This window comes from Entelurus aequoreus, linkage group LG08 (assembly GCF_033978785.1).
Source record: "Entelurus aequoreus isolate RoL-2023_Sb linkage group LG08, RoL_Eaeq_v1.1, whole genome shotgun sequence".
Lineage (NCBI taxonomy): Eukaryota > Metazoa > Chordata > Actinopteri > Syngnathiformes > Syngnathidae > Entelurus > Entelurus aequoreus.
Genome location: NC_084738.1, coordinates 13,402,725 through 13,425,578, shown reverse-complemented (window position 1 = coordinate 13,425,578; position 22,854 = coordinate 13,402,725). Strand labels below are relative to the sequence as shown.

Here is a 22,854-nt window from a genome sequence, read left to right as displayed (position 1 = left end):
TATATCAATATATATCAATACAGTCTGCAAGGGATACAGTCCGTAAGCACACATGATTGTGCGTGCTGCTGGTCCACGAATAGTACTAACCTTTAACAGTTAATTTTACTCATTTTCATTAATTACTAGTTTCTATGTAGCTGTTTTTACATTGTTTTACTTTCTTTTTTATTCAAGACAATGTTTTAAATTTATTTACCTTATTTTATAAATTTTTTTAAAAAAGGACCTTATTTTCACCATAACTGGTTGTCCAAATTATGCATAATAATGTGTTGATTCCACGACTGTATGTATCGGTATCGGTTGATATTGGTATCGGTAATTAAGAGTTGGACAATATCGGGATATCGGCAAAAAGCCATTATCGGACATCCCTAAACAAAATGTGAAGCCATAGGCTCACACAAGTTCCATAAATAATCCAAATTTGGAACACAGCATCATACTTTTCACAGATTTTTGGTTGTTAGAGGTAGAGAGCGTTTTAAAGTACAGTTCTAATTATTTTTTAAATTCACAAAAAACAGGTCGGGTATTGAGAAACTTACATTTATGAATATAAAACTGAGCCAATAGTATAATGTGGTTGCAAAGGTAAAATTCCTTTTCAATTTATTTTTCATACAGTGTAAATCCAAATAGCACATCTTTAAAACAAAGCACACATTTCTGTAGTGGCGTTTACGTCCTCTTCTTTCTTCAATTACTTTCATTCCTCCCAGGCTGTTCGAACAAAAAAAAAGAAAAAAATGCAATTTATGTTGAAAAAAATCCTCATATTCTTCTTTCTCGTCGTTTATCGTTTATGTCCATTTTTATAAAGTAAAAAAATAAATACGTTTACGTCCTCTTCCTTGTCGGTAGCAAATATTTTAATTGCAGTTAACAGCATATTTTTGTTTACGTTAATTATAATACCAAGTGCACCATGTCATTCTAACCTTTCACCAGTAGAAGGCGCTCAACAACAACAACAACGGTAACCTGCTGTTTAATGTAAACCACCGAAGAAGACGATAGTTGCGGGAAAACTAAAGGAAGGGAATCACAAACACAATCACTCGGTTGTAAGAAAACGAGGTAAGACCCTTGCAAAAGGTTCATTTAACAACTAAACAGCAACATTTCGAAAACTTTGATCGTTTTAGTTAACGTTGCCACTATGTTGGTGTCGTTTGTGTCAAATATAAATCAAGCGAACCTCCTGACTAAATAACATTGGAGCCACGGCTCATAACTTGTTGTTCGGGGGTTTAAGTCGTAATGACGACGACCATGACGACACATCTTTCTTGGTAAAAACTCAGTAGTAATTCATACAAATGTAAATCCTCCCTCTGTCTTGCTGACGCAATGCAGAAATTTCGTAACGGTTTGTTTTGTTGCGTTTAGATTAAGAAAAAAACATCATGGACCATCCGAATGTCACCGAGGTCAAAAGGAGTATTGCTGTCATTTGGGAGACCCTACAATGTCCTATTTGGTAAATAGACAATACTTGTATTATTCGTATTAAAGGGTGTTTTGGTTGGATCTATATAGTACTTATTGTCTTCTCCTTTTTTGTAGTTTGGAATTATTAAGTGAGCCGGTTTCTACCAAGTGTGACCATCAGTTTTGCAAGTAAGTACCAATGAGTATTGCCGGATTCTACTGTATGCACCTAAAGGGAACTGCAATTTTAGTGAATTTTTTTGCCTATCATTCATAATCCTTATGAAAATATATTCCCACATTAGCTGGACTAGTAAAATCATGGCATTAGAAATTAAAAATACTAAACCCAAAACCAGTGAAGTTGGAACGTGTAAATTTTAAATAAAAACAGAATACAATGATCTGCAAATCATTTTCAACCTTTATTCAATCGAATACACTGCAAAGACAAGATACTTAACATTCGAACTGGTAAACTTTTTTGTTGTTGTAAATATTAGCTCATTTGGAATTAGATGCCTGCAACATGTTTCAAAAAAGCTGGCACAAGTGACAAAAAGACCTGAGAAAGATGAGGAATGCTCATCAAACACTTATTTGGAACATCCCAAAGGTGAACAGGCTAATATGGAAGAGGTGGGTGCCATGATTGGGTAAAAAGGAGCTTCCATGAAATGCTCAGTCATTCACAAGGACGGGGCGAGGGTCACCACTTTGTGAACAAATGCGTGAGCAAATTGTCGAACAGTTTGAGAACAACATTTCTCAACGAGCTATTGCAAGGAATTTAGGGATTTCACTATTTACGGTCCGTAATATCATCAAAAGGTTCAGAGAATCTGGAGAAATCACTGCACATAAGCGGCAAGGCCGAAAACCAACTGTGACCTTCGATCCCCAGGGCAGTACTGCATCAAAAACCAACATCAGTGTGTAAAGGATATCACCACATTTTTGCCTATCATTCATAGTCCTTATGTAAGACAAGAACAAATGTGTTTTTATTTTTTTAATGCATTCCAACTCATAAGTAAATGCTAGCAAAAGTCAGCTAGCAATTGAGCTAATGAGATTTTATCTATTCCGTCTATAAAGCGCTCCCAAAAACATCCGTTTTATGCACATAAGTATATATATGTAATTTAGTAACAAGCACATTCTTATTAACATGTAATATTTTAAGCATACAGCGGTATATTAATTTCACAGACTTATTTCGGCATTTGCTATTCCTGATAAACAACAACACTACTACCGAAGGCAGCCTTCGTGAGAGACAATAACTGCTTTGGGACAAATGATGCTCTTACCTTATCTTTTTAGTCTGATTGTACAGAGGATGAGCTACAATTTTTAGAAGCTTAGTGATTAGAAGATTCAAGCTTTTGTGAAACACTATGCATACTGCAAAAGTATTGCTAAATGCTGAACAACATTCACAAACATAAAAAAACAATTACTTGCTGTGCAGTGTCTGCTCTCTCTGGGATGCTGACTAATGGGATGTTTATATCTTCCCGTTTAGATGAAAACATTTTCATACTCACGCAGGCTGAAAAAAAAAGGTGCCGCAAATGAGTCTGTACGTGTCGTTCTCGCAATCTCTGGGTACAAGTTAAATGTCAAAGTTGACCAGTTTCTCGGTTTTTGGCCATAACCTTCTACTATGCAGGCGAGATGCATGATTTGAAATGTAGAATTAACTTTCACCAACTCAGTCGATGCAGCACCTCACCGGCTCAGTATGCTAATACTGGAGCTGCATAAGCTAGTTCGCTCTGTGGGATCACGGCACCGCTAAAAATAGTTTGTCTGCGTTGGCGCTTGTAATACCGATATCGCTAATACTTGGTTATTATTCTGGTCATGAGATGTAAATAGAAGGTTTTTTTTTAGAGGGCTTTATGGGCGGAATAGTGTACTTCCATTAGCTGCATTGTTAGCCACTTCATACTTGCCGTCTTTTACAAATTAGAATATATTTTTTAAAAAACAACTTGTTTTACATCGGGATTATGAATAATAGGCAAAATTCCTCAAAAAAGTGCAGTTCCCCTTTAACGTCCAAAAACATAAATTATCCAAAAAAAACATTAAAACAAAAATACAATGAGGAAAATGCAGAAATAAAAAATACTTAACTCTCCGAGATATAACACAAATGCAAAAGATGAATGCTGCAAATACCAGGAACACACACAAACAGAGGTGGGTAGTAACGCGCTACATTTACTCAGTTACATCTACTCGAGTAACTTTTGGGATAAATTGTACTTCTAAGAGTAGTTTTAATGCAACATACTTTTACTTTTACTTGACTATATTTATACAGAAGAAACGCTGCTTTTACTCCGCTCCATTTATCTACATTCAGCTCGCTACTGATTTTTATCGATCTGTTAATGCACGCTTTGTTTGTTTTGGTTTGTCAGACAGACCTTCAAAGTAGGATCTATCGCATGCCTGCGTTTCACCAATCAAATAGTCACTGGTGACGTTTTTACTCCGTTTCACCAATCAAATGCAGTCACTGGTGACATTTGACTCCGTTTCACCATTAAACAGAGCCAGGCGGTCACATGACCGCCTGGCTCAAATGTAAATGTCAAATGTACATCGTGTGGGGGCATTAATTAACGCACTGCAGCCTCATAGACACGGACAGTCGCACACACACGCATGCATACAAACACCAATCAGAAGTGCACAGTGTGTTCCCAGGTTTAGTTAGTTTAGTCTTTATTTGAAGGGATAATGCACAGAAACATTAAGCTCAAAGACAGATATGTTCTGTACCAGATTATAGCTAGATAGCTAATTTCCATCTGCAGTCCCTGGCTACCTAAATTAAAGGGATATAAAAATTCTGCAATAAAATTATGTCGATAAAATCATACACAAGTATTAAGAAAAAAGTCATAAAATGCACTTTCATGGACACATACTTAATATACAATACAACCACACCTCATTTACATCATCACACAAAGACAATACATGCTCTTCTTCACATCTGTCATCATTTGTAAATACAACCTTGATTTTAACAGACACACCTCACAATTTACAACAAAAATGCTCTCATGGATAAATATAATACACATTAAGTTGACATGTCAAACAAGGCACCCACCTTAGTGACCGTGTGAGCAGCTTTGATTGCTCCAAAGCCACGTGCAGCCCACACCTATCAGTTTATGGTTTGCGTAAAGGCTAACTTGTTATTTTCCTTTGTAATCTCTGCCTACTGAGCCTATGGTGCTGTTAAGTTATTGTGGCTCAATTTGCCTTAATTTTTTATGTTAATGTATTATTATTTAATATATATTATTGTTTTAGTTGCTTAAGAGATATTCCTGGCTCTGAATTTGCTCATTGCTATTTTTATGTTTTTGTGCATTATTTGTTGCCGTCCTCATAAAACGAACGGGTTACTCATCAGTTACTCAGTACTTGAGTAGTTTTTTCACAACATACTTTTTACTTTTACCTAAGTAAATATTTGGGAGACTACTCCTTGCTTTTACTTGAGTAATAAATCTCTAAAGTAACAGTACTCTTACTTCAGTACAATTTCCAGCTACTCTACCCACCGCACACAAACCCCAAAAACAATCGCACAAGAGAAATATTGCAAGGCCACAGAACAAAACCGAAGTTTGCTAGTCTACAAGTGGAGCTGGCCCTAAATTTTTCTTGATGACTAACATTCTACACGTCCCAAAAATAATGTTTTTGGTATAGCAGCAATGTTTTTTTGCATTATTTTTGATCTTACAGCGTTTATGTGATTGCTGCATTTTTCTGTGTACTCTGTTTTATGGTATTTTTTGGATCATTTCTGTATTTGCAGCACTTGGATGTTGCTGCACGTTTGCCATTGTCTGCGACGAGCATTGATACTTTTATTCAATGCTAAGCTGTTTTGCTTTTTCCTCCCATGTTTAGGTTTTGCATGCTGAAGCTTCTGGACAACACCAAACTAAACAGAGCCAACTGCCCAGTGTGTAAAGAAAACATAACAAAAAGGTTGGGTGTATATTTATGTTGACATTCTCTAGAAATCTGTTAGGAAACTTTTTTTTGGGTCAAATGTAGGAGCTTGCAGGAGAGTCCGGGGTTTCAGAGGCTTGTCACAGGACTGCAAGCTATGATCCATGCTTATGAACATGACACCGGCACAAACTGTAAGTACAGTCATTATTTAACCGCATATAGGACGACCATTAAATACAACACCCCAGTTCAATTTAATTTCTTTCATCATGTTTGTATTAATCACATCTTATTGATTCTGCTTCTTTGGTCACCATTACCTTAAAATGTGCATCCTAAATCCACTGCTGTTTGCTTGTAGTTCAGACCACATTTAAAAAAGAGGCTTTTGTGCAATTTGTGAAGCGTTCAGATTTGTAGCATTGTTGAATATGCCACTAGACCAGGGGTGTCAAACAAAGTTTTACTCAGAGGCTGCATAGAACAACATCTATTCCCACGTGAGCTGGACTAGTAAAATCATGGCATAGTAACTTAAAAATACAAAACCCAAAACCAGTGAAATTGACACGTTGTGTAAATGGTAAATAAAAACAGAATACAATGATTTGCAAATCTTTTTCAACCTATATTCAATTGAATAGACGGCAAAGACAAGATACTTAATATTCGAACGGGTAAGCTTTATTTTTTGCAAATATTAGCTCATTTGGAATTTGATGCCTGCAACATGTTTCAAAAAAGCTGGCAAAAGAGACTGAGAAAGTTGAGGCATGCTCATCAAACACTTATTTGGAACATCCCACAGGTGAACAGGTGGGTGCCATGATTGGGTATAAAAATATCTTCCATAAAATGCTCAGTCATCCACAAACAAGGATGGGGTGAGGGTCACCACTTTGAACAAATGCGTCAGCAAATTGTCGAACAGTTTAAGAACAACATTTGTCAACGAGCTATTGCAAGGAATTTAGGGATTTCACCATCTACGGTTGTAATATCAAAAGGTTCAGAGAATCTGGAGAAATCACTGCACGTAAGCAATATACGGACCTTCGGTCCCTCAGGCGGTACTGCATCAAAAAGCGACACCAGTGTGTAAAGGATATCACCACATGGGCTCAGGAACACTTCAGAAAACCACTGTCAGTAACTTCAGTTTGTCGCTACATCTGTAAGTGCAAGTTAAAACTACTAGGCAAAGCAAAAGCCAGTTATCAACAACACCCAGAAATGCCGCCGGCTTCGCTGGGCCCGAGCTCATCTGAGATGGACTGATGCAAAGTGGAAAAGTGTACTGTGGTCTGACGAGTCCATATTTCAAATTGTTTTTGGAAACTGGACGTTGTGTCCTCCGGACCAAAGAGGAAAACAACCATCTGAAATGTTATATGCGCAAAGTTAAAAAAACAGCATCTGTGATGGTATGGGGGTGTATTAGTGCCCAAGGCATGGGTAACTTACACATCTGTGAAGGCACAATTAATGCTGAAAGGTACATACAGGTTTTGGAGCAACATATGTTGCCATCCAAGCAACGTCTTTTTCAAGGACACCCCTGCTTATTTCAGCAAGACAATGCCAAGTCACATTTTGCATGTGTTACAACGGCGTGACCTCGTAGTAAAAGAGTGCGGGTACTAGACTGGCCTGCCTGTAGTCCAGACCTGTCTCCCATTGAAAATGTGTGGTGCATTATGAAGCGTAAAATATGACACCGGAGACCCCGAACTGTTGAACAATTTAAGCTGTTCATCAAGCAAGAATGGGAAATAATTACACCTGAAAAGCTTAAAAAATGGGTCTCCTCAGTTCCCAAATGTTTACTGAGTGTTGTTAAAAGGAAAGGCCATGTAACACAGTGGTAAAAATGCCCCTGAGCCAACTTTTTTGCAATGTGTTGCTGCCATTAAATTTTAAGTTAATGTATATCTGCAAAAAAAAACATGATTCTCAGTTTGAACATTAAATATTTTGTCTTTGCAGTCCATTCAATTGAATATAAGTTGAAAAGTATTTGCAAATCATTGTATTCGGTTTTTATTTACGATTTACATAACGTGCCAACTTCACTGGTTTTGGGTTTCGTACAACTACGACAACTTCAGATTGTTTTCTTTTTTACTTTGGCCCAAAATAGAACAAGCACATTCTGAAAACGTACTTATCACAAATAATCCTCCTGACAAAACACTTCGTTAGTTGAAAACTCTGAGGAAAATATTTGTGCAGTTGCAAAAACACCATGAAGAACACAATGAACCTAGACTTCGTCTCAGTGTATCTACAAAGACATTAAACTGCAAGTCACAGCCTATCTGTGATTGAACAAAATACAATATAAATAAAAACTCTTCTAGGTATCGAAAACAGTGAAACCTTGATTCATGAACTTAATTAGTTCTTGAACATTGTTTGTAAATAGCAAAGTTTGTATAGTGAAGCTGGTGTTCAGCTGTCTGATAGATTCAGGTAAGAAGCTGTCTTTGAGTCTGGTGGTTTTACTCCTTATACTCCGCAGCTGTTTGCCTGAAGGGAGCTCATTACAGAGAAAACTTGCTCACAAAAGATATGTGGTTTCCCATTCTTCCGTGAATGAAAAGGAGGAGGATGATGATTTTTCTGGAACACTCTGCATCCACTTTTCTCTTTTTTGACAGTGTTACGTTCCCAGATAGCTCTGAGTCTAGGGATCTTAGGAGAACGCAGCATAAAAGTGCATAAACTAAATGAGGTGTAAATTAAAGACACCAAAGCCAAGAATTGAAAACAAAACTAGTGTTATTGAAAAGTAACCATGGGGGGGTTACAACTAGACACAACACTAGCCTAGCTTGGGAATACAGGTGCTGTCAAAGAAATGAACAAAACATACCAAAAGACACCTCTGAAAAAGAAAGGTAAACTTACTAACTAAAGCTATTTAATTAGAATAAACCAAAAACCTACCTACTTACTCTAGCCAAAGAGGGGGTCCAAAACCTACAAGGGTGACAGCCACCACTAAGCCTGGCGTCTCTATACACAAACAAATACTCTGTGCTTAGTGTATAGAGGCCTCTGTCTAACCTTTCCCAAGACTAGGCTGCAGATACTTACAAAAGTTGAAAGGTAAAAAAAAAAATGAAGACAAAAAAACAGGTGGCACAAGTTAAGCGAGAGTACAAAACAAAGTAGCGTCAAAGACAAAGTAGCGTCTATCAAGGCTCCACACAGCATGTCAGAAAAATAATTCCTCATCCAGTGGTGAGCAAGTGGTTTTAAGCAGCATAGGAGGATGAATGGTGGACCGGGATTGGTTGGCTGATTAACAGGTGAAATGAGGAGCAGCTGGGAACAGGAACCGGTTGATTGGCAGCAGAGGCAGTGAATGAGTGTGACCTGTAGAAACAATAGAAGAAGAAACACAAAACAAGCAAAACCACCACTACGTGGAACGTAACAGACAGGCATTTTGTGGAAATGAGGGAGCCAAAGCACTGTTTGATGCAGAAGATGTAAAAGGGCAGGTTTTACGTTGAGTCAAAGGGGAGTAGCCGCAGCCCCGCTTTACTGTGAACCTCTTGCTTGGCATACTTGCTCGGCCCCGGTATAAACCCTTAACTTGCCTAACAGAATTGCTATTGCGACATCCAGTGGACACATTGAGAACAGCAGTTTTTTTAAATTTAGAAATGCAGCTCATTTTTACTCATCTCGCGGACCGGATTAAACCTGTTTGGCCGCATGTTTGACATTCTTGCTCTAGACTCCAAATATAAGACAATACGTCTTTTTCAGTCCGTTTATATAAATATACACATTTTCAGATCTTTTATGTGGTTGGACTGAATTAAATGAGATGTTTTCCATTCACAGACTTCACTGGGCTGGCCCAGGACGGTCAACAATCATGGTGAGTTGTGTGTAATTAAAGCAACACCTAAATTTTCACTGATAGCTGGTTGCTATGGTGATGATTTTCATTGTGAACAGTGTGACAGCTGGTGGGAAGAACATACAGGTTAACGATGTCAACATGGTGGACGTTAACGTGGCTCTTCCGAGTTCTCACTCGTCAACTATAGCAGGTAAAGACAGACATTAAATGTAGTTATAACTTTTTTTGCCTTTTTTAAAGAACATATATGCATCATTGCATCACTAGTGGCTCTAGTTAATAATGAAAGAGTCCAGTCCATAGTGGGGCCTGCAGGGGATCATCTTGAATGGAGACAAGTCAGCAGTGCAGAGACGTCCACCAGGAGTGGTCCACCCCGGGTCCCGACTTTTAACAGCTCGCGCATCATCTGTGGTCACCTGATAACCTCTCCATGCAGGAGAGGGGGGCAGAGCAGAAAAGAAAAGAGACGGCAGATGAACTGGTCTTAAAGGGGGGTATATTTAAAGGCTAGAGTATACAAATGAGTTTTAAGATGGGACTTAAATGCTTCTTCTGAGGTTGCATCTCTAATTGTTACTGGTAGGGCATTCCAGAGTACTGGAGCCCGAAAAGAAAACGCTCTATCTTTTTTTGGGCTCTGGGAATCACTAATAAGCCGGAGTTCTTAGAACGCAGATTTCTGGCCGAGACATATGGTACAATACTATCAGCAGGATAGGATGTAGCTAGACCCTGTCATTGAAACCAACCTATACAACTATGTTTGCGTAGCTAGTGGTGCGATTACCCTGTCGTACGTGTTTACCGGGCCTGTTGCGAGTTAACTCCCTAAGATTAGCTTCAATGTCAGGTGCTCTGGCCCCGGGAATACACTTAATTATGGCTGGTTTTCTCAGCTGTATGTTTCGGGTGATGGAGTCCTTCATGGCTAATGTGTGGTACCCGGTAGACTGGGATGTAGGACTAGCTAAAGGGCTAAATCTATTATGCGTCTCAACCGGTTCACTGTTGCTTTATAGGCCGTTTAGGGCTAGTCAGCTTGCTACAGCTAACGCTAGCAGATGTGTCTGCAGCGTCTAAAGTTACGAAATTACTCTGCTATAGTTGGCGGACACGGTCCTCTAGTAGGGCCAACCTATCCATGAGAACGGTGCACGAAGAGCAGGGAGCCATATCCACGTTGTGTCTTTCACCGAGTCGAGTTCTTGCTGTCTTGGGAGGAGTGGTTGCAACGTGTGGGGGTAGATTCCTTCAGACCCTTGCCGCCTTTGCCGCGCTAAGCTTCGTTAGCTTAGCAGCTAGCTAGCTGAGAGAGGGGTGGTGGGACAGAGAGTGGGTGGTTTGCAAGTTGGATAAGACTACTAAGTATGTTTGGAAAGGAATAAAGAAAGCTGTAAAACAATTAGAAGCACACCGATAGAAAGATAATACTTAGCTTCTTCCGCAACAACGAGCAGTCACTCACGTCAAACAAGAAAACTGGAAACCCAATATGATGTCATATTGAACACACCCCACCGCCACAGGCATATTGGCAATCTGGGGGAAACCCTGGGCTATGTACCCACTGTGCTGTTTGGTGCCCCTAGTGTCTTATTGGATACAATTCCTCTCATTACCACAAGAAAGTAACACAGAAGATCCATGCTTCCACTCCATTGTTGTTGTTTAATAGGGGAATGCTACACAAGCGTCTAGCCCAACTAATGACTGAATTGTAAATTTTATCTTTTGTTATTAGCCCTCAATGGATTTGCAAGAGTCATGGGATTTGAAGATTCTGGTCATTTGACAGCAGAAAGTGGAATCCAGGACAAGGTCCAAACAATCGAATCCTTGGACTCAGTGGAGACAAAAGTCAAAACATCCATGCGCAAAACTCGAGGTAAAGGGAAAAAAACCCAGAACTCAATTCCAGCTGATTCGGGGCCTCAAAGAAAATCCTTGAGGCAGAAGCAGAAAAAAGATCTGGACCCTGACAAGAGTTTACTAACAAAGAAGAGGGAAAGTGTTGAGAAGGTTGCCGAGTGGCTCATGAAAGTCCCTGCCGAGGGAAGTCTTGAGTTGGAGAAATCCGCTGAAAACTGCAATAATTTAGACAACTCAGGCAGCTCCACTTCCACACTGGACGTCAACGTGTTCAACAACAACAACAATGAGGAGAATCCAAAGGAGTTGCCTGCCAAAGCCCTCGAGGAGCAGGTATTTGGGGCCACCTACAAGCGAGAGAGAAGAACCAGACCTGCTGTTTCTCTTCCGGGGAATGTCTTCACTAAACCAATGCCAGCCCCAACTGTGCAACCAGCGGGAAAGCGACACAAGAAGACCAGCCTGACTCCTACTGATTTTATAAAAAGCTCTGAGGAGAAACCGGGAAAAGATCTGCAAGAAGAGCCACAATCGGTCACAAATGACATCTGCATGGACTTATTAGAAGAAGCAGAAAAGCTTGACAAACTTGAAAGTGACAAAACTAACTGCAAAGCTCCCAGTCATGTGTTTCAAAACCGCCAACCTGAACAGAACCTGGCAAAAAGGTTGCGCAGCACTGGGCAGGCGGTGGACGCTGATTTGCAGGCCAAAGCTGAAATGGCAAGTTCTGCTCCGAAAAAGGCAGACAAGAGGAAAAATAACTCTGGGAAAAGAGCTCCAAAACCACTGGTTCTGGTCTCTGGGGTTCAAAACGAAGAGAGCCTCTCGAAAAGTAAGCTGCCGTCCGAGGCGGTTCAGGTTCATATTGAGAACTACCCGAGCAGCGAGGACCAGGAAGTACCCGTCGCAATGAACACTAGGAGAGGGAGAAAACTTTCTCTTTGTTCCCAGAAGAGAGGTCGCAAGAAAGACACTTCTCGCCTTGTTCTGCAAACACCCGTAAAAGGATTGTCAGATCCTGCGGATGGAAACGCTTGCAAAAGTAATGGATGTATTTTTGAGGAAGACATTGGAGCAATAGAAAACATTGAGATTAGTGAAACGGCGTCTTCTCGGAGGCCGCCGCATCTCGTTGAGGAAGTTTCTGAGGCCAGTGTGGATCATGACCCTCTTGTGTTCCCAAGTTCAATCAATCCGACTGAAGATTCAGCTCTCCATCAAAACCATATTGCCCCTGAAGAGAAAGGGGAAGACAACAGCGAGGTGGACACGGAGCAACTTCTAAAGAGTTTTAAGGCCACCAAAAGGAAGTCATTCCATTTCGGGGCTCTAAATGGAAAGAGGAGCTGCAGCATGTATGACAACGTCATTGATCTCACTAGTCCGACTTGTAGCGACTTCATTCCGCCGACCGAATCTCAACCACCTTCAGCAAATAAAGACACCAAAATATCAAATGAAGAAAGCTTTCCTGCGCTCCTCCGGAGTAGTGACAGCAGTGCCCTCAGTCCCAACAAAGTAGCAAAATGTGGAACGGAAAGTTCCTATGTTTCTGTCGTCCCTCAAGTAGTAGATTCAGGAATCTGCTTCAACGCTGTAGAGCGTGAGGAGATTCCAGAGAGTCTGCTTGAGTCATCCGCGAGGGACGACTGCAGGACTTTGGCCTCTGAAAACCATTCAGTAGAATTGTCCCAACATCTCCTAAATGTTGAGTCTTCTTTGACTCCAGACGGTCTCCTTGGACCGCTCCACGGAACCCAGCCTGGTGTGAGTCAAGAGCTCAGCGGGCAGTTGTCCATGCATGGCACCCCCAGGAAGAACAGAAGGAGGCGGACTCAGAGGCTCCAGTCCTCATCGGAGTGTGAATCAGTGAGCGCATCCAATGAAGAGTTACCGACTTTGGCGGAAATCTTTGAAAAGTCTGCGCCTCCCGCTCAGGGCGACTGCATCCAGGATGTCGCTGACACTGGCGGCTGTGAAGGTGATTGTGTCGCAGAACGTCCTTCCACGTGTCCGAGTCCCGACTGCGTCAGCGCTAGCCAAGGGTCCGTCGACTTGTTCGACTCGCCAGATAAATGTAAGCTTATAATTATTTATCTTGCGCTGTAATAAGAATGACTAAGAATGTTAATTTTATTCCATGCAGGTGACGTACAAGGGAATGGAACAAGCTTGTCTGCCGAATCTTCACAATTCACAAGCGAAGTTCTTGTTACCCAGGTAAATTTGAGTGTCTTTATAAATAATCTTTGTTATTTTCTAGATAGTTTTCTTTTTAAAATTTATTTTCTTCCCAAAATAATTTTTCACCTATTAAACATATTTTTTTTAATTTAATACAATTATTGTATTTTTATTTATATTTTAAAAATATTTTCTATATTTTTCATCTTCCGTGTATTATACACATTTTGAGATTGTTCCTAATTATCTTTTGGTTACTGTAGGTACTGTATATTTTATCTGTTGTCTACATACTGTATACTATAGAGCTCGAAAGTGTGACGTGGAAACGCAATGCATCATGAGTGTTACTGCATCGGAATAACAACTTTACATTGGGTTGAATGCAGAACTCTGCCCTAATGTTGTTGAGTTTCTTTAAGAAGTTTCAAAATTGTCGTGAACGTGCAGCATCAATAACTGCCACACTGGTTGTCGTGATATTTGTCTCATTTCCAGCGTAGAATCAAAGCCAAGGAAGTTGGGTCAGTGAGCTATTAAGAGACAATAAATAGCCTGGATAGCACCTGTTACGGTCCATGTGCACGGTCCATGTGCTGTTGTCTAGTCGAGAAGGGACGCGTAACATAAAGGACGGACACTATGGACTGGTTAGTTCTTGAAGAGTAGTTTATTTAACAGAAGAATTGCTACTACAAATTATATAGTTGCCAACAATTCCGCGAGTCCCTACTTTTGTAAAGAAACCATTGCATACAAATGACAGATAATTCAAAACGGGGACGGCGTGGCGAAGTTGGTAGAGTGGCTGTGCCAGCAATCGGAGTGTTGCTGGTTACTGGGGTTCAATCCCCACCTACCATCCTAGTCACGTCCGTTGTGTCCTTGGGCAAGACACTTCACCCTTGCTCCTGATGGGTGCTGGTTAGCGCCTTGCATGGCAGCTCCCGCCATCAGTGTGTGAATGTGTGTGTGAATGGGTGAATGTGGAAATACTGTCAAAGCGCTTTGAGTACCGTGAAGGTAGAAAAGCGCTATACAAGTATAACCCATTTATCATTTATCATTTAAAACAAGTTTTTCTTTTATTTAATCAAAAACTACTTTAGTGATCGTTCTAAATAAATGGGTTATACTTGTATGGTGCTTTTCTACCTTCAAAGTACTCAAAGCGCTCATTGTGCTTCTTTCTCGTCATACATACCTTGTGTATGATTCCACCATAGTAAGGTGATTTTTAGCCCGTAACTTTTTTTTTGTTGCGTCTTTTTTGCCTTGTAAACTAGTAAAACACCTGTTGAGTGGAACATTTACACTAGCAATGACCCTTTCTGCCCTACAGAGGGTAGCCTCCTGTCAGCTCCTGGATGACAGATGACTTTGCTGAGTAAAAAAAAAAAAAGTCCTCCCCAGCATCTTTTCTAAATTGCTTTTTATTTACATTCAACGAATGTCTGTTGAGGAGATGGAGCTTGTTGTTCTTCCTCATCCATCATTGTGCACTCTTACTTTTATCTGTCCACTTTATTTGACGCCTAAGTGGTTTTAGCACCGTATCTTGACTTCACAAATTTGTGCAATCATTTCAAATGTTTGTGCAAACCACGGAGCAATTTTTGATTGTGGTTGTGATTCAGGGATGTGTGCACACGGTGGCCGATATGATGCGATTTCATTCCAAGCCGGCCTGTGTTGCGACAATGCCCAAACAATGGTTTCTCCTATGGAAGTAGAATTGTCTCACATCAACTTATAAATATCAATATGATATTAATACTTATACATATATTAATAAATATACAAATACAAATGTGATATACAAATAAATAAATAATTTGTAAAAATAAATAATTTGTATAAATAAACCCGTATTTTTAAATATCTTTTTGAGATTTGAAAATATATACAAATTAAATTTATAAATATAAAAATGGGACATACAAATAAATCAAGAATTTGTATGAATAAACGTGTATTTGTAAATATATTTTTGACATTTGAATATAAATATGCTTGATTTTGTAATTGTATTGAATTTGCATGTGTGGAACGCTTTTTTGCTTTTGTGTCGATGAGACATTCCTCCCACAAACCAGATGCACAAATAAATGTGACCTACACACTCCTGTGAACAACCAGCAGAGGGCACTGCAGCCTGATAAGAGATCAGTATCTACATCGGGACAAGGTCATTAAACGGCATTGATACAATAAAAAAAGCAGCGAGCACGGTCTTTCAGATTAACTGGATAAATTAGCATTAGCTAATGCAATGCTAACGTTAGCTAGCTCAGGCCCGTTGTACATTCTCTCTGTAAAGACGTGAATTGTTTATGTGCAAAGAACTCCGGGCATTTTGCATATAAAGCTCTGTGACCCAGACCGCTCTGGCTGCAGTGCCCTCTGCTGGTTGTTCAGGGGAGTGTGTAGCTCACATTTATTTGTGCATCTGGTTTATGGTAGAAATGTCTCATCGACACAAAAGCAAAAAAGCGATCCACATTTGCAAATTCAATACAAAATCAAGCATATTTATATTCAAATCTCAAAAATATATTTACAAATACACGTTTATTTATACAAATTATTGATGTATTTGTATGTCACATTTTTATATTTATAAATTTTATTTGTATATATTTTAAAATCTTAAAAATATATTTACAAATACGCGTTTATTTATACAAATTAATTATTTATTTGTATATCACATTTGCATTTTTATTAATACATGCATATGTATTAATATATTGATATATTTAAGTTGATGTGAGACAATTCTACTTCCATATTCTCCGTCATTCGTAACCTGACAAGTTGAGCTTTCGCCTCTGCTGATTGACTGTTGTTATTGTGTGTGAATGAACTGAAAGTTGGCTTGCATCTTTTCACCTCCTTGGTCACATCAATTGTATATCTCCATTGTTTTCCTGCCCACCTTGTTTCCAGCAAAAACTTGAGATGAAGAAGGAACTGGTGAGGCTGGAGAAGTTGATGGCGCTAGTGTCCGAGGTTCTACAGGAGAAGGAGGCCAACCCAGCTGCCCCAACATGTAAGCAGTCTGAGCTCTCTAATAATCAGTCCATGTATTGTATTTATTGTATATATAGTGTATTTATGTATGTATACATTGTCATAAGGCCCAGATATGCCTGTTATTCCATGTGACCAGGAGGCAAACCAAGATCCAGACAGGTTGGTAACAGTTTTTATAAAATATAACAAAAAAACATGATAATAATAATCTCAGAATTGTTTTTCTATTTAATTGGGTTACATTACCTTTAGTCTACTAAAAAGTCTTTATTCTAAAATAAAGAATTTATTGTCGTAAAAAAAACACAACTTTTTCCCATAATGCTTTTTTTACTTTGTAGGTAAAAATCCGGATTTTTCTCATTATATAACTGTGCTTGAAAATGTGCGAACATTCCTGCAATGTTCTGATTTCTCAAAATACTGCGTGTAAAGTTCTGACTTAAGTTAAAGTCTTTTTTTGTTTGTTTTCGCAATACTTTGACTTTATTCTTAGAAAAGTACACTATAAATGTACACAGTTTTATACTAACAGTATTTTGCAATTATATGAGTTTTAACTCGTAAAATTACAGCTTTCCTGTTTTTGATTGAGACTTTTATTAGTAGGTTGCACAGTGAAGTACATATTCCGTACAATTGACCACTAAATGGTAACACCCGAATAAGTTTTTCAACTTGTTTAAAGGCCTACTGAAACCCACTACTACCGACCACGCAGTCTGATAGTTTATATATCAATGATGAAATCTTAACATTATAACACATGCCAATACGGCCGGGTTAACTTATAAAGTGACATTTTAAATTTGCCGCTAAACTTCCGGTTCGAAACGCCTCTGAGGATGACGTATGCGTGTGACGTAGCCCGACGAACACGGGTATGCCTTCCACATTGAAGCCGATACGAAAAAGCTCTGTTTTCATTTCATAATTCCACAGTATTCTGGACATCTGTGTTCGTGAATCTGTTTCAATCATGTTCATTGCATTATGGAGAAGGAAGCCGAGCAAGCAAAGAAGAAAGTTGTCGGTGCGAAATGGACGTATTTTTCGAACGTAGTCAGCCACAACAGTACACAGCCGGCGCTTCTTTGTTTACATTCCCGAAAGATGCAGTCAAGATGGAAGAACTCGGATAACAGAGACTCTAACCAGGAGGACTTTTGATTTGGATACACAGACGCCTGTAGAGAACTGGGACAACACAGACTCTTACCAGGATTACTTTGATTTGGATGACAAAGACGCAGACGTGCTACTGTGAGTATGCAGCTTTGGCTTTTTTTTGCGTATGTACGTAACTTTTTTTAAATATATAAGCTTTATGAACCTTGGGTTAGGTGAACGGTCTTTTGGGCTGAGTGATTGTGTGTGTTGATCAGGTGTTTGAATTGTATTGGCGTGTTCTATGGAGCTAGGAGCTAGCAGAGGAGCTAGGAGCTAGCATAACAAACACGCAGGTGTTTTTATGCAGGATTAATTTGTGTCATATTAAATATAAGCCTGGTTGTGTTGTGGCTAATAGAGTATATATATGTCTTGTGTTTATTTACTGTTGTAGTCATTCCCAGCTGAATATCAGGTACCGTGAGTATGCAGCCTTGGCTGCTAAACATTCGATAACTTGACCGTATGTGCGCGTCACGTACGTAACTTTTTAAAAATATATAAGCTTTATGAACCTTGGGTTAGGTAAACGGTCTTTTGGGCTGAGTGATTGTGTGTGTTGATCAGGTGTTTGAATTGTATTGGCGTGTTCTATGGAGCTAGGAGCTAGCAGAGGAGCTAGTAGCTAGCATAACAAACACGCAGGTGTTTTTATGCAGGATTAATTTGTGGCATATTAAATATAAGCCTGGTTGTGTTGTGGCTAATAGAGTATATATATGTCTTGTGTTTATTTACTGTTGTAGTCATTCCCAGCTGAATATCAGGTACCGTGAGTATGCAGCCTTGGCTGCTAAACATTCGATAACTTGACCGTATGTGCGCGTCACGTACGTAACTTTTTAAAAATATATAAGCTTTATGAACCTTGGGTTAGGTAAACGGTCTTTTGGGCTGAGTGATTGTGTGTGTTGATCAGGTGTTTGAATTGTATTGGCGTGTTCTATGGAGCTAGGAGCTAGCAGAGGAGCTAGTAGCTAGCATAACAAACACGCAGGTGTTTTTATGCAGGATTAATTTGTGGCATATTAAATATAAGCCTGGTTGTGTTGTGGCTAATAGAGTATATATATGTCTTGTGTTTATTTACTGTTGTAGTCATTCCCAGCTGAATATCAGGTAACCCCCGGCTCTCACAGCATCTTCCCTATCTGAATAGCTTCAACTCCCCACTAGTCCTTCACTTGCACTTTACTCATCCACAAATCTTTCATCCTCGCTCAAATTAATGGGGAAATTGTCGCTTTCTCGGTCCGAATCTCTCTCACTTCATGCGGCCATCATTGTAAACAATAGGGAACTTTGCGTATATGTTCAACTGACTACGTCACGCTACTTCCGGTAGGTGCAAGCCTTTTTTTTATCAGATACCAAAAGTTGCAATCTTTATCGTCGTTGTTCTATACTAAATCCTTTCAGCAAAAATATGGCAATATCGCGAAATGATCAAGTATGACACATAGAATAGATCTGCTATCCCCGTTTAAATAAAAAAAATTCATTTTTGAATTCATTTTCAGTCGGGGTCCACTTAAATTGATTCATGATACAGATATATACTATCATATATACTATCATCATAATACAGTCATCACACAAGATAATCACATTGAATTATTTACATTATTTACAATCAGGGGTGTGGAGGGGGGGGGGTAGGATATGGACATCAAGTAGTGGACAGAGAGAGAGAGAGAGAGAGAGAGAGATCAGAAGGCATAAGAAAAAGTATCTGCATTTGATTGTTTACATTTGATTATTAGCAATCCGGGGAGGGTGTTAGTTTAGGGTTGTAGCTGCCTGGAAGTGAACTTTTATTGCTGTTTTGATTGATTGATTGATTGATTGATTGATTGAGACTTTTATTAGTAGGTTGCACAGTGAAGTACATATTCCGTACAATTGACCACTAAATGGTAACACCCGAATAAGTTTTTCAACTTGTTTAAGTCGGGGTCCACTTAAATTGATTCATGATACAGATATATACTATCATATATACTATCATCATAATACAGTCATCACACAAGATAATCACATTGAATTATTTACATTATTTACAAATATCACACACAAACTTGAATTCCAAAAAATAATGCATTATTTCCATAATAACAATGCACTTCTTTTTTCAACTTTCATGTAAAAACAACTTATTCTCCTTCTACTCTGATTTTAGTCTCATACAAAAAATATATTCCGATTTTTTGATAGTACTGACATTTTTTCATGTGCAATTCTGACTTTCTTCTCATAAAATTGTGACTTTTTTAAAGCAATTCCCTGACTTCACTTTTGGAAAATTATTATTTTATTTCCCTAAAGTTTGTGGAAATATTAAGAATGATTTTGTGATATTATGATTTTTACTCGTTTTATTTACTTAAATTATGTAAAATTATGCCTGTTTTCTTATAACATTAAGATTTTTCTCATAGTAAAACAACTTTTTTTAAAGTTACAACATTTTGTAGGAACACTCCAACTGTAGTATCATAAAACATTGTGTTCATCCAATCTTATATTGTCCTTAATTTTTCAATCAATCAATCAAAATTAACTTGTATAGTAGCCCTTAATCACAAGTGTCTCAAAGGGCTTGATAAACTCATGACATCCCCTGATCCAAACCCACATCTGGACAAGTAAAAAATCAAAAGACTCCAGCTGGTAAAAATGTAAAAATCTTGAGAATGGATAACAAATGTAGGGTGATCGCTGGTGTAGTAATGAATTGTTAGATTAATAGATAATGTGGGAATCCAGTCCATCGGGAAGCCAACAGATAGTTATAGGGGATCTTCTTTCGGGCTTAGCCAGTTCAGCGCCACGTAGACGTCCACAGCTGTGTATGGAAGATGTGACCTACAAGTTGGGTTACAGCTAGCACGTCATTCACACTGGTATCTTTTGCAGAAATTATTTGTAGCCATGACGGACAGAGCAGAAAAGCGGCAAATCAGCTAATTTGAAAGTTTTTAAAATACTCCTTCGTGTAAAACTACAACTTTATTACCGTAAAATTCGAACCTTTTTTCACACCACTTTGACTTTGTTCCTGTCAAGATGATGTATGTTTATTCCCCTAAAACAGGTGTTAAACCTGCCCGCCACATCATGTAATGAGGCTTGTGAAAGACTGGAAATAATAAAGCACTTTTTGGCTAAATTCAGGGTTTGTACGGGTGCTTAAAAACCTTGAAAATGCTTGGATTTTAATGTTGTGTTTTCAAGGTTTGAAAAATGCTTGAATTTTCTGTGAAGTGCTTGGAAATGTTCATCATATTTCTCGGCAGTCTGACTCAATAGGTTAATTATAAAATGGAAAAAAATAAAATAAGTTTCCTTAAAAATGAAAGCTACACGCTTGATCTGTTGGCTTTGCACGAGCCCTTACATTAGGTTGTTGTCATGCCATATACGGCTCTGTGTTGCCCCCAAGAGGACAGTGGTGCATCGGTCCATCATGCCGGGAGGTTGTCGTTTTAATGAACATTGGATGGAAAATGGCGAATACAAACTTTGGATAAAACGTGGACCAAATCCACATGTAGCCTGCTGCAAAATATGCAAAAAGGAAATCCAGCTTTTCGCAATGGGAGAGTCGGCTCTCTCTCGAGTCATATGAAAGGTAAGACACAGAGATTACTAGTCCTACAAGTTAACTAACATTAGCTAAAGTTTTGTTTTCTGACCTTTTGGTACATGCTCGACCTAAACTGTGAGATCAGCGCTAGATTACATGTTAATTATGGACAGTTATTACGAGCTATGAAAGGAAAAAAGCGAGCGTTTGTCAATAATAAATTAAAATGTTAAGAACTTCCCTCAACTAAAAATCGATTTGTTATCATAGCAACAGTTATAAGGCTAGATATGCTTAATGAAAGGTGACTGAGGTGTTGTGAAAAAAACAAAATATTTCCCTTTAAATTTATTATCGTTATATTAATGTGGTATGTATGTAAATGTAAATAAATGACTGAAATTTACATTTTGAGGGTGCATGTATTTATATCACATTATGCAGTTTACAAGCACAAATACGGTGTGAATCAATCCGTGCTGTTCAATGTCATTGAGTGCTGTAAGTAAGAAAAGGAGAACGAATGGAGACACGTTTGCAAACACCAATGATATTGAATAGTCTACAGAAACACTGCTTCATTTTCTGTGCCCCATTCAGGTAATGATAACTGCTGGTTCAATGTTAGGCTTAGGTTTTAGCAGATTTTCTGTATTTTTCCTCCAGACAGCATTTGGTGACCTCAAACAGCAAGGCTATGGATTGATTCACACTGGTTTTCGCCTTTTGAAGGGTACTGGAAAATTGATCTGGAAAGTCTTTAAAAAGTGCTTGAATTTGGCCAAGGAAAAGGTATACGGACCCTGTAAATGTATTATTTTAATTTTGACAATAAAAAAATACTGCATGCAACTGCATTATGTTCTACACCATAGGTGTCCAAACTACGACTTGGCCCGCGAGTCGTCACACGTTTAACAAGATATTGCTGCCCTCCTGCGGGCAAAGATAGAATCAATGGTCAATGGCCACACATTTGACAGTGACTTGAGCACAGTATCAATACATATGATCCAATTAAAACAACTTTCTCACTCATAGTGTAAATTATCTACAACCAACAAATAAATTCAACACACGATTGCATGTAACATACTTTCTGCCCATTGAACTTTGTGAACATTGTAAAACATGTTAATACAATTAAAAATTATACATATGAATCAATTACAGTGCATGATGGGTGATACGCAAAACACTCACTCCACACTTGCCCATGTTTGACGCATTTTAGCTGCTTGATATTTCTGATTAATTACAAAACTTTAAGGAGGTCGTCAGGTAAAGAAACAAGGTAGGTGTCGAACTTTCACATATTCTTAATATTAAATGTTTTATTGTTTATACTTCATATCGTCAGGGTCTGATGTGGGGGGGTTGTTAATGTTGAAGTAGTTGAAGTTGTGTGTTGTTCAGTCTGTTATCATTCGCTTTAATCAATATAAACTGAAGTGTTAAATTGGTACAAAAGATTTTTGTTAGGTCACAATAACGCTCTGCTGTGTGGCAAAAAAAAGTGTCTGTGTGTATTTAATGTGTATGCGCCCACGCTTTCATATAACAGTGTATTGGCGATTGCCCTCGAAAATATGGCTGTAGCGCAGTGTGTACTGTATTTTTACTTTGGCAAACTTCCTTCTTAAATTTGGTATGAAGTTATTATGCAGTCTTAAAACATTGCGATCGC

General features: G+C 38.7%; 1 protein-coding gene across 3 annotated transcripts in view; it reads left to right on the top strand.

The window, feature by feature from the left end:
• The first annotated feature begins 937 nt into the window (after positions 1 to 937).
• Positions 938 to 22,854, top strand: part of LOC133655437 (breast cancer type 1 susceptibility protein homolog) — a 44,501-nt gene continuing 22,584 nt past the window's right edge. The window contains exons 1-12 of one of the 3 annotated variants that reach the window (XM_062055620.1): positions 938 to 1,083; positions 1,396 to 1,486; positions 1,573 to 1,626; positions 5,389 to 5,469; positions 5,539 to 5,627; positions 9,295 to 9,331; positions 9,412 to 9,506; positions 11,061 to 13,060; positions 13,130 to 13,268; positions 13,338 to 13,411; positions 16,325 to 16,427; positions 16,516 to 16,570. In XM_062055620.1, the coding sequence (XP_061911604.1) occupies positions 1,413 to 1,486; positions 1,573 to 1,626; positions 5,389 to 5,469; positions 5,539 to 5,627; positions 9,295 to 9,331; positions 9,412 to 9,506; positions 11,061 to 13,060; positions 13,130 to 13,268; positions 13,338 to 13,411; positions 16,325 to 16,427; positions 16,516 to 16,570 (2,801 nt within the window). In that variant the 5' untranslated portion in view covers positions 938 to 1,083; positions 1,396 to 1,412. Of the gene's footprint in view, positions 1,084 to 1,109; positions 1,299 to 1,395; positions 1,487 to 1,572; positions 1,627 to 5,388; positions 5,470 to 5,538; positions 5,628 to 9,294; positions 9,332 to 9,411; positions 9,507 to 11,060; positions 13,269 to 13,337; positions 13,412 to 16,324; positions 16,428 to 16,515; positions 16,571 to 22,854 lie in introns of those variants that run through there. The other 2 variants (XM_062055618.1, XM_062055619.1) reach the window with 2 other exon arrangements.